Source organism: Lepeophtheirus salmonis, chromosome 3, assembly GCF_016086655.4.
Source record: "Lepeophtheirus salmonis chromosome 3, UVic_Lsal_1.4, whole genome shotgun sequence".
Classification (NCBI taxonomy): Eukaryota; Metazoa; Arthropoda; class Copepoda; order Siphonostomatoida; family Caligidae; genus Lepeophtheirus; species Lepeophtheirus salmonis.
The window spans coordinates 15,494,879-15,507,529 of record NC_052133.2 but is presented as its reverse complement, the minus strand read 5'-3'; the positions used below and the strand labels follow the sequence as shown (position 1 = coordinate 15,507,529).

At 31.7% G+C, this 12,651-nt stretch overlaps 1 protein-coding gene across 2 annotated transcripts in view; it reads right to left on the bottom strand.

Annotated features, from left to right (window-relative positions):
- LOC121114064 (glutamate receptor ionotropic, kainate 2) overlaps nucleotides 1-669 on the bottom strand; it is a 60,281-nt gene extending 59,612 nt beyond the window's left edge. Inside the window, exon 1 of one of the 2 annotated variants that reach the window (XM_040707898.2) lies at nucleotides 176-669. In XM_040707898.2, the coding sequence (XP_040563832.1) occupies nucleotides 176-281 (106 nt within the window). In that variant the 5' untranslated portion in view covers nucleotides 282-669. The remainder of the gene's footprint in view (nucleotides 1-175) is intronic. The other variant, XM_040707897.2, reaches the window with a different exon arrangement.
- Between the last annotated feature and the right edge of the window lie 11,982 nt (nucleotides 670-12,651).

Genomic DNA, 12,651 nt, shown 5'->3' with positions numbered 1-12,651 from the left:
TAATTTTTTTTGGAATTTTGGGGTTCCTTAATAAGTTTCGTAACCAAAGAAGGTTCTCTATTAAAAAAAAAGTTTTGAAAACACTAGTCTGCTTCTTCGAGTCGTATATAAATCCCTTGGGATTCATGGGACTACTTTAATACTTAATGAATAGTATCAATTAGGAATGACTTACCTATTCGAACAGATAGGGAAAGAGTGGCTCCAGATGTGTGAAGTAATGAGCAAAATAGAAAAAGGAAGACGGTCACAAAGTACTGTGGTAGCGTTCTTCGATCCATCTTTGATAATGTTTTAATCACAAATTTTATGAATATCCTTTACAAATTATTTAATTTATAGTTTTATTTAGGGTAACACTTTCTTTAAGAGGCTTCCTCTTTGGTTTGGCAAAGAATATTATGGGAGGACAATTAAATAATGTTATTTGTGAAACAACAATATCATAATAAGTTTATAATATATATGCAATATTTATTATATTATAAATTTGCAGAACAGAGTGTGTTGTATGTTATGTACTATATGCCAAAATAATCACAACACTCCACGTCTTTGCTTCCAGTCAACGACTGCCGGGCTTATATTCCTTTTCCCATTTTTTTATTATGTAGTATGAGAGACGTGTGCGTTTTTTGATCAAATAATTTCCCCCCCTATGTTGTACGTAAGTTTTGCGCTCTCGCAGTGTTTGTGTATATATTGTGTCTTTCCCTTTTATTATTTTTTTTTTCGTCATCGTTTCTGTGAAATTTGCATAGAGGAACAGTCGCAAGAAACGCTAGAATTTCTTGCAAATTCTATGCAAGTGTAAGAGTAAAATTCACTTTCCTCGTTGTTGTTTTTCATGGAAAAATGTATTCATGATTGCCCCTGATGATGTAATAAGGACATTATCGATAGAGCCAGCAAGGGATACAACAAGAAGGGATAATATAAATGACGTCATCATTTCCCCTTGCTTAATAATAGTGATGAAAGTTCGGTGTATTTTGTAGCTGTCCCGAGATTTTGGTATTGGTAATCTGAGGAATGAATTTTATTTTCTTCAGCTGTTGTCATTATTTTTTGTATTTCCAGCAGGGCTACGGAGTCAGTACATAAAATGTCTCACAATTTTATAATAGTATATTTTAGGGCTATATAAGTACTAATGAATCATTTGAGTGTAGAGAATACAACTATATATTTAATTTATAACTTAAGGTAGTTATTAGTAATATGTAGTAAATAATTCTGCCAAAAAAAAAAATTGGAATATAAAATGTTTGACATGATGAATAATATTCAAAAGGATCAAAATTTACATGACTTATAAACTTATTTCTTGTTCTTTAAATAAGTTTCTGAGCCTAATTTAAGCACTCGTAACCTAGGAACGATAATACACAGAACCTCTCACTCCAACATTACACTAATGACATTGACTATTCTCAAGGCCCAGTAGTCTACTAGAATCATTAATGCCTACTCTATACGGAATATAGTAGCTTAGGCTATAGAAGTTTGTGATAATTAGGACTGTATAGACAGCACGTTTAAAACACGTTTGGAATTTCTGAAGTAAACTTATAAAGGAGTTTCAACTGTCAGGTTTACTAAATTAATAGTACTTGATAAATAATACCTATTTAATTATAACCATTTGGAAAAAAACTATATGAATACTCAATGTAAGCCGAAGATTATAAATCCGTTTTATTAACATAAATTATAATAATTTTGTCAAAGTGATTACATCTTTTTAGACTCCTGACCCCGGCTCTGCAGCCCTGATTTCCAAAGGAGTGAACTTTCATCTCCACTACATCCAAATGTATTCTAAACCTGATGGAAAATTCGTGTTTGCACATCAAAGATGAAAAGAGAAACCCTTGAGGATTTGTTGCAGAGTTATAAATGTAAGTTCTTGTTGGAATCAGAGTAGAATTTAGGGTCGACATCGGAGTTATTCTTGCCAACATCCTTGCTTATTTCCATTCCCCCTTTCTCCCTCGTCGTAGTTGTTTACAGCTGATCTTATGAAACGTCATAATAGCTAAGCTTCTCTCTCACAAAATATTCTTCAAATTGTGAGGGTCACTTGTCGGTTTCTTTAAGCATGCCCAAATTGTTCCCAATTAGCATCACTACATAGATCGTTCCATGATCTGCTGTAGTATTGGCGGTGAAGAACAATGATATTTTGTACTATTATTAAGAAGATGCAACATAAAATATGATCAAAGGGATTTTGAAGATTCATTTATGAAATTTAATGGGCGATTTGGCGGAATGGAGAGAGGTTTTATATCTTTATGAAATCAGGGCTCTCAAACTATGAAATCAGTTCTGTGTAAGATTTTTATTCTTTCTACATGATGCCATTAGTGTACTGGCGATATTCAACCGGACTCTCAAGTTTTTAAATAAGTTATGATTGATGGAGATTAATGCAGTCAGCAGATTAAACATTAAACGACACTTGTGGCTTGTTTACACTCGGTAGAGCGCAAACCTTCACCTATGTTCATTTTTCCTGAACTGGATTGCTGGCTACATGATGCATCTTTATTAAACCTACATAAAGGCACTAATTTGAGCTCTTTACTTCAATAATTTTCAAAGTTATCTACGATTATGTATTTTTACCCTTTTGTACTACCTTGACTTCTCAAAATTTAATGTCTTCTCACTGTGACGATATATAATCTTCGTACTAAGTTAGATACCAATCGATCTGTAACTTCTGCTGTAATCCTTGGGACTAACAGACAAACAAACAGAGCCAAAAACATAACCTCCGTTCAATTTCGTTGGCGGAGGTAATTATGGCCATTGTAACCCTACACAAATTTGGGACAAAATTCAAGCAGAAACAATAGACATGCATTCTAAGAGAAGTGAGCAATGGTAATTTTGAAATCGACTTTAATGAGATAGAATGTTATTGACAAGGCTGCTTCCATTGATGAAAATAAAACCATAAATTAAATAAACCCTCTCAGAATATATGTATAATTTTTATAAGTAAATCAAATAAAATTGAATATGTTGAATTTATGTTTTAGGGGATATATGGAGCATATTCTGAAGCATGAACGTCGGAGAAGAGGAGGGGTCTTTGCCCCCCTCCCTCACCCCCTAATATTGCATTGGTAATAATAATTAAGATGTGATTTTACAGCACTTTAGTGGGTAGCCAATATTTGCATCTCCAATGTATGTACTTTGTTGTCAGCTGTCGATTATATTTTCTCACTTGATTCGTAATGAATATTTCATAATTTATTCGTTTTGATAAATATACAAAGTAAAAAATTACATTACACTTATACACCATTTCCAAAAGGACACGGGCACATTTTCTTGTTGATGCCTCGTCGTTTATATGTATATTTATTGGCCATTTTATTATTTATATGAATTATACTATCAAATAGAAATAGAAATAAAAAGGAATGCTTTTAATAAAATATTACTAAGTAATATCATAATACAGTATTGCATAGAATATTATTCATGATTTTCATATTTTGAAATATATTTGTAATTCATTATAACAAATTTCGAGAAATAATATGAAAATTATAGTTAAGAAATAAATAAAACTTAGTGTGATGTACTTATTTGTGAATTGTCAGATGATTTCCAACCTTTTTTCTGTTTCTTTTTGGAGGAAAAGTTAAGAAGTTAATAAAGGTAACGACATATTTAATGTCAGGCACAAATTTTAATGGGATTTTTAACGATAATTATGATGGAAAATATTATGAAATGTGACTAATCCATGCTCAAAGTAAATAGTATATCGCAAGAAAAGGATGCCATGGAGTAATTTCAATTCTTCGACACGACTTCCTTTTAGTGTTTAAAACTTGAAATACTGTCAAGTTTTGACTGGAAAGAAAATTTATATATTAACTTCAGAAGAGGCTTGAAATTCAAAGGATTTCAGAAAGAGGAAGAAGTAGTCCAGTGGATACTTCTCTCTACAGTTATTAATTAAATATAATTATAGTTAATCTCTTCCCCTCCTTAATTGCACTCCGATCATATAATGTACATCATATATAAACACTTTAAAATAAGAGCAATTTGCCCAACATTGCGTAATATTGCTGCTCATAAAGAAAGGCGTATTCCGTATATATCTCATTTATGTACGTAGCTTTTTAAACTATAATAAAGACGAAGGACTAAGAAACGAATAGAAAGGATGAACCACTCAAGAACAGAACCTTCTCTTCCACTCCCCAAAAAAAGCTTTCAAGGACAAAAAGTGGTCCATAAGTAATACCTAAAAAAGGCAGATATAAACACTACGAAGTTTAAAATTTGATGAGAGTTTTAACTTTACGGACGTGTATGTTTTTATTGTTGTGTGTGTGTTGATAAATTGAAAAACTTTGTTCACACAATCACACACTTGTTCAGCTTCTCTCTCCTTCTAGGGCATGTCTTTCCTTCCTGAAATGTAGGGGGGACTGGTGAACGTTGCAACAAACTTTTTTTATTTTTTGTCTCCATTTCTCCGAAATGGTTTTATTTAAACCCACCAAATTTTAGCAAAACTGATCTACACATGTCTACTATTGATTTAAGCTAATTAAAAATTGTACAGAGTTATATTTTTTACACAAATTCCATAATGCAACCTGAGAGAAGTCTTGGAACGGCCCCCATAGGTAGGGACGTTTGCAATAGCTAAAAATACCACATTTGGATTAGAAATCAATAAAATTGTACTACATCATTTTTTTATGTAAATAAATAACGAAACTTCTCTTTATGTTGAATTATTAAGCATAAATGTATTATCTTTACTAGTGTTGATGAACAGAAAAACCTTGCTTTATTAGTATAGAAGATAACTGAGCATGTAATCTTTAATCAAGCACTTTTATCTTCATAGGCACACATAGGTGATGTATGTTCTCTCGTCAGGAATTAAATAATAATAATAAAGTGATTAGCCTTGAAGTACTTTAGTCACTTGAGTGCTACCTAGCACTGCTTTAGCTACGCACACTAAACCACGTATAGAGCGCATTTATTATTTTATATTATGTAGAAAGGTTGTTTCTTCGTCCACACCTAATAATTCTGGGCCATGCCGGCCCTATCTCTAGAGTAGATTGAGATAAAACAAGATATATATTATAGATCAACTATCAGCATTATTGATCGGAAAATTCCCTCTCACAAGCTAAAAAAGTGTTTATTGGAAGGTGTAAATATATAAAATAATAAAGAAGAATAAACAATGCAATCAAAAATATATCAGCTGATTGCAAATGAATCAATCATTATTCAAATGATATGTGTTCCAGCAAAAATAAAATAAAACTGATTAACTTATTTAAAATGTATTGCCCCTCCAAAAAATCACTTTTACCCCTCAAAATTTGTTTTAATAGTTTTGCCCTTCACTCTAGGAGTCCTAAACCTGCTTGATACTATTATAACTTAACTAATCATGTATGAAACTATGTTTAAAAAAAGTCGGGGAGCAAAAGAATCAAACTGGATCTTGTACGGGTATTTTAGAACAGAGAAAAACCGAGTGTCATAGTCATCACTAGTCTTTATCCAATATATTGATGAAAAGTAAACGAAAATACCCTTAAAGCGGGAAAAATTTCAAATTAAAAACGGAGAGAAAAATATAAAAAAGTTATTTGGTCAAATTTTCAGAGCCATCCCAAAAAATTTAGATTTAAAATTTCTGCAAATAAATTAAACGGACGTGAGCGTTGTTTACTTATATTAGTTTCTAAATAAGGGACAGAGAGTCCAATACAGTTCCTTGAATGATATTTAACATTATCCAATGAGGAAACACTAACCCTATAGCAATATATACTTTTTCCTGTAATTTAACCATTATTTTATCATATTTTTTTTTTTTTTCAAACACTAAACAAGAAATCTTTTATTTTGAAGCGGACTACAGCTCCTCTAGCCCCCAGTCTGAGGACGCCCCTTCCTATTATAATTTAAATTTTATGACTGTAGTTTGTCCGATGTTCGAGAGGAAGAACCCAATATTTCAAATGTTCCCGGTCTTCCCTACAAACATACATAGGTGATGTTCTCTCACTTGCAAAAAGTCGGCTTACATTTTATGATTAATGATGATATTTATAGCAACATGTAAGTATGTAAATTATAGAGCAAGAGAGGAACAAGTGGAGGAAGGACGAGTTCGAATCACTCTCACACTCTTCTGTTCTTTTACTCCGCGCTTAATCGAATGATTTATATGATTCAATGATATTCATAAAGGTTATGAATTCATCATTCATTGTACTTTACGATATAAAGAATTTCTTTCAGTCAGGGAGGCTATTTATACATATTTATGTATTTCTATTATGAATGGGTACAATGTATTATTGTTACTTCATGGAAAAGGAAGGATGAAATAACATCTCATGTGAAGATCCCTGGAGTCACTTCCAAGTAATTTTTGATTCTTGCAGGTAATGAATCAATTACTGTGTATTGTAATAATCATAGTATTATCATTAACTGATAATACATATATATATATTGTGTTTTAATATTCATTATACAAATGTAAATATAGCTGAAGCTATCTGAGCTGCGAAAATGATTTTTTTTTTCAAAGAAAATTTCCCTCCGACCAGAAATCAGGTTTAAGAAACAAAAAAAAAAAAAAAAGAAGAAAAAAACAAATTCTGAAACCTCGATAGATTTTTATATATTTTATTTAAAAAAACCTCCTCCAACCTCAACTACAGTCTCTATACAAAGCCAAAAGCACAATCAATCTTTGCCGCTTGGCCCCTTGGCAAATTTTGGAATTCCTTCTTCCCCCCGGATAAGTTTGTCTTTGGTGTTGCAAGGGGTTGGGTTTGCTTATTGTTCGATCGCACTCCACAAATAAAAAAAAACAATATAATTCAGATCCGGTGAGTTTGGAGGCCAAAAATCTGGCAAAATGAAGTCGTCATATTGTTTTGGAGCAATTTTATACTTTTTACAGAATGTGCGAGGGACTGAACAACCAAGGTTTATAAAAATAAAAACAGTTTTTGCATTCATAAAAAGGAAAATAGTAATTGATTGGATGTCCAAATTGGACGAGGAAATATAAGGACTTATTCCTTAGGATCTACCAAAAATGTATCTCTCAAATGTCTAGTTTTATTATAATATTTATTAAAATTTGTTATTATATTGTTATATAATTTTTTTCTTAGAGTAAAGAGTAGACAATTAGTAAATAAATATTATCAAAAATTATTAAGCTGTTATTCTTCTTCTTTGAGGAGAGAACATTGAGTAACAAATGTAGAACATTGAAAAAAAAAATAAAAAATCGACAGATGACAACAAAATAAACTGTATATTTTTGTATTAGCGACGTAACGTGGTACCCCTGGTTATTCAACTTGGCGTTCCTTCAGTAAAACAAAAACTTACATTATATTTGGCTGTCAGGTGTTGATGTTTCTTCTTTTTTTTCTTCTTTTCTGATCAGTGTTTTTAATATTGATTGGTTGGATTCGAACTAATTCTTGTTAAGCTGTGAACAATTATTGAATAGCAATTTTATAGTTGGAAAGAATTGGGTAACCATCAACTGATTTCGTGCCTTTTTCTTTTTGGAGTAGAGGTTGCATAATAAAATTAAAGTAACAACGGTTCCCATGATATTATAACAATATTTATGATAATAACGAATAAGTATATTTCAATAGTAACTAGAGTAGGTTTGCCCGGCGTTTCCTGCGACATTAAGAAATTAAAATTAATTTTGAAATCTTGTGCTTAATACTGAGTGGTCCATAAAAATCTGAACGCCTTGAATTTTAAATTTCAACAAGATATAAATTCTTAATTAAAAATAAAATTTCAACAAAATTAATACTATTAATCAATGTGTGCCTGAGCTCTCTTAATCATTAATGTACGCCACTTAGAGGCCATGATGGCTTCGAGGTGGCGGCAGAAGGATTGACACACGCTGCGGATGTACTACTCTTACATAACGTGATTGTGCTTGATGACTGTGGATTTTATGGTATTGGTAATTGGATAAGAGACACTGGAGACTTAGTAGAGGGGCTTGGCATCAGGGATGTAGAAGGGACAAAAATGTCAAAAAGAGTTCTAAAGAACTGAAAAGACTCATTCAATAGAGTACTGCAACAAAGGACATAGGTTTCTTTCATTCTTGTACACAAAAGTGGCCTCTCCACCCTCACAAGGCTCTTTCCATCCCCTCTTTTGATGTATATCTGGACAGTCTGGTATAAAACCTCATGATCTTTTGCATGGTCATTCCCAACGTTTCGTACTTGCTGACGGCGTAGATGGTGGTCCTGGAGACGCCCAACTCCTTGGAGTGCGTTAATGGAAATTCATCGATCACGTTCAACTTGCCATTTTCTCGACTTGTACGTAAGCATGCGAGCTCAAGTTAGTTGTGTTTTTTTTTGTAACTAATTATTTATGCTTTGATATATCGAAATATAAGTTAATTTCAATTACTCAACTTTAATTAATTATTGAATAAGGTAGCCTTTAGATTTCCATAGACCACCCTGTATAAAACAAAAAATAAATACCATAAAATTGTAAGAATGATTCTCCCTGCATTTTTGTGTTGGTATGTATCTTTGCACCCTTTTTTATAAGGAGATGGAGTAGGTCTGCCCGGCGTTACACGGGACATTAAGAAATTAAAATTAATTCTGAACTTTTTTATTTTTTTAAAAGTAGATTATAAGGTTTAGAGAAGAATAAATATTCTAGATGAACTATCGTTTGCACATCTTTCATATTATTGTAAAAAATCTATTGTCTTACTCTCACTTTTTTTTCTTCTCTAAGCTTATAGTCACCTTTTTTTAAGAGTGCTGAGATACATATCAAGATGCGTCGAGAATAATTCTTAAAATTTTACGGATTTTTTAAAATGTTTTTATATGAAATATTTGTTTGTTAGTCAAAAAATTCGTTTTTAGAAAAATGCTTTCTTAAGAAAAAATATGTAACCATTTCTTGAGCCTTAAGAACACACACGAAAAAGTTCAAGGAAAATCCATCCATTGCTATGGGCGTGATTCAAGAACTCTCATTCTTGCACAGCCATTCGAATTTTATTATTAAGTAGAGATAATCTTAGTATTGAGTAACTCAGTCTAATTGTGATCATGAAAAACTGAGGGTGAGACTCAGTATTTGTTAGGGAGTTATGTTCTATATAATTAAAACAAAGTTCGTCTGTTTGTCGACGAAAATAATAACTCAGTGAATTCTCAGATACTCCCGCTCGTATTAAATAAAACACCGTCCAGCAGTTGGGAAAAATAGAGCATTAGCAAACTAAAAACATATATATGGTGTGAGAGTCTGTAGCTTCTTGTTCTAAAAATGGTGCATGCTCATAAGAATTTTGACAGCATCCTTTACGTGAGAAACATACGTGCATTTTTATTTTTAATTAAATAATATTTTCATTTGGTAAGTTGTATTATTTTGCCAAAAGACGGCGCCACTCATTGTGGGTTTGATTACAAACGAAAATAAATAAACAACGCTCATGCCCCTTGCCTAAGACTAACTACAAACGGATTTTGAACTTTTTTCTTCATCTCTTTGGAACGAAGCTTGAGATAATGTGCATGGAAGGTTGCTTTGTGATGAGACGTACAAATGGCATATTGTACAATTTGCGTGTACAAGATATACCAAAGGAGCTGTGGCGTCGTTAGTCTCTTTTTTGGGGGGGGGGACTTGAACCCTCCCTAAACGTATCTGAAGCCCTCCTCAAATGAATCGTATTTACATCTATATTAGTGTGTTTTTGTGTTATCACATATGGAATCCAAAATGGACGAAAAGATCAGTCTGAAATGTAGCAAACAAACATTATATAACCAAGCATGCCCCTATGAAATTTTTTATTGGGCTCCAAGGTCATTAAGTTTTTGACCGAAATACAACCTTTTTTCCTTCCTTTCTTTCTTCTTCTCTCTGCCTTTTCCCTCTTCTCTTCTCTGTCTTTGTATCTTTCTACATCCCTCTCTCTGTTTCTGTTGTTCTACCTTCATTCTTTGTTTCTATTCTGCCTATTTAGCCCTGCAACGCGGGCACCATCTACTAGTATATATCAGTATATAAAATAAACCTATTTATATAAGTTATTGATAATTTTTGGGCTTAGCCCCCCTGATGAAAAATTAGTAACACCACTCCTAACGTGTACACAATATATATCTTTCAATTATGTATTAGCCTTTGACGAAATTTGTGAGTATTTTATAGTCGAAAAGTATAACAATGTATAATGTTACTTAAACGTAATAAAAATTCTTATGACTCGATTTAATCCACATTTAGAGGTCAGTAGAACTACTAAGAATTATGTTAATGGGACATTTATATATTATTATACATATGAATAATATGTTCTATATATTTTGTCACATTACAAAGGACATAATTCAATGATTCATTGAGTATATACAATACATCCATACATTAATAACTATTTACGTTTATCAAATCTATAATGATGACATCATTTAAATATTTAGAACGCAATTGATAATTGGATTTCGTTTGACCAAAACATCAAAGTGTTATAAGATTCACCAATCGTGGATCTTAAAAGGCCAATATAAAAATGATGGTTACAATTAACGGTTCAATTAATCCGCCAATATTGGATGTGTGGATGTTAACAGTCTATGTTTTACATATTTTGAGCAGCAATTGTAATTTATATAGGAGAGCACATATTGATTTAAATATTTGGGACTGAGAATTAATCTCCGTCGACACAGAAACGTTCTCTGAAGAAAACAACCCTCAGGTATTTATCCGTTTTGGGGTTACATCCACAAAAAACCAGCGTTACTTTTAACTTAAAACAATATTTTTTGAAAACAACTTCTGGTGAAGAAGAATCGGACAATGCTGGATATGCATTTTTATAAGTTTAAAAAAAAAAAAAATTGAAAAAGATTTCTTTTTTTTTCCAATGTCGTCCAATTCCAACATATCACAGCTGCTTGCATTAAAATTAATGAAGCTTCATGACAGGTAAGCTGCTCCCCCCCTCCCAACATTCTTCAAATTGTCAAGGGTACCACATTAGATTTCTTTTTTTTTAATAAACATACTGGTATTTAATATTATTCGAATCTATTTGTGTTGTTGAGTGGACGTTGTTAACGGAAACACTTATATATAAAAGTATTAATTCCCCTTAAATACATCCAAATTCTTAAACGCCTCGGATTTGGTATATTTTTTTCCTTTTTAAATCCGAATAAAATAAATAAACCATCGTTTTAAAACATTGACATGTAGACAGGGCGCCCTTATAATTAAGTTGAATGATAAATATGAATATACGTAAAATATATTGGTAAACCAAGTTGTATATATTTGAAGTTGAGTATCACAGTATCTCGATCAGAGGTGGAAAATTTAACAACAACATTTTCGTTTCAAGAGAAACACACCAAGATGCAAATTTTTCATCTCAATTGTGAGTTGCAGGTAAATTTTGTAAATCTAAATATAGTTTAGAGGTGAAAATATTCATTATTTAAAAAACCCTGGTCTCAAACAGATTCAATGCAATATCCCACTATCCATCAAGATAGACACGGCTAAGCTATCGTATTTTTCTCTAAGCAGTCAAACTACATTTAAGAAGCCCGTACTCAGGATTAGACAGAGGATCCCAGAAAAAAGTTGCTGCTCATTATATGAAAGATTTAAAAACATATATAAAGTTTCTATATTATGGTTAATTGGATAACTGTCAGAGCGTTTTGGAGGAATGAATTATTTATTTATAAGAACTCTCCATATCTCAAGTCTCCTTTTCAAAATGAAGAGGTTCCCTCTACATCAACACTTCTTGTTTGTTGGAGAGAAAATTTAAGGACATTCTCCTTTTAAAATGATTCATTGAAAAAATATATTTTGCGAATTAAATTTTTTCTGTTACATTTTTGATTTACAAACAAAAAGCCTTTCAGAACCTTTTCATTTTGAAAAAAAAATGACCTTATAGGCCTTTTTCAAAAAGATTGAAGGGTTATTTTTCTCATATGCCCCTAGATATGACATATTTTATGAAACCTACAAAATATTGTTCGATAAAATAAAATAAGTAGTCTATAAATTTTATTTTCCTGGCAAACCTCGTCCCATTTCTGAAGGACGAATCTGAATTGAACACCTAAGACTTGTCATGTAAATTATTAAAAGACGTCATCATAGATGTTATATAGTGTTGTAATCATTATTCTATTTCTATCCCCTGGGAGGCATAGCTTCCCAATGTTTCTAAGAATACTAAATACTTTAATCAATCCTAAATTAAAAATAATGGCAAGTTGCATATAAGCAGATATGGCCTTAGTTATTGCAGGGCATATGCGAAAGAGATTACCTGGTGCTCAAATCCCAATCCGGATAAGGATAATGATTAATAACTTATGAAAAATAATAATATTAAATTTTAATTTAATACATTGTTTTCCCGCTAATAAAATAACTTTTTTGTAAACACTAAAAGAACCATTCAAGCATACATTTCAAACAAATGTGAATACTAGCAGAAATATCTTTTAGAACGAAAGTTTTAGAATCGAAATATCAGCATAATATTCGATA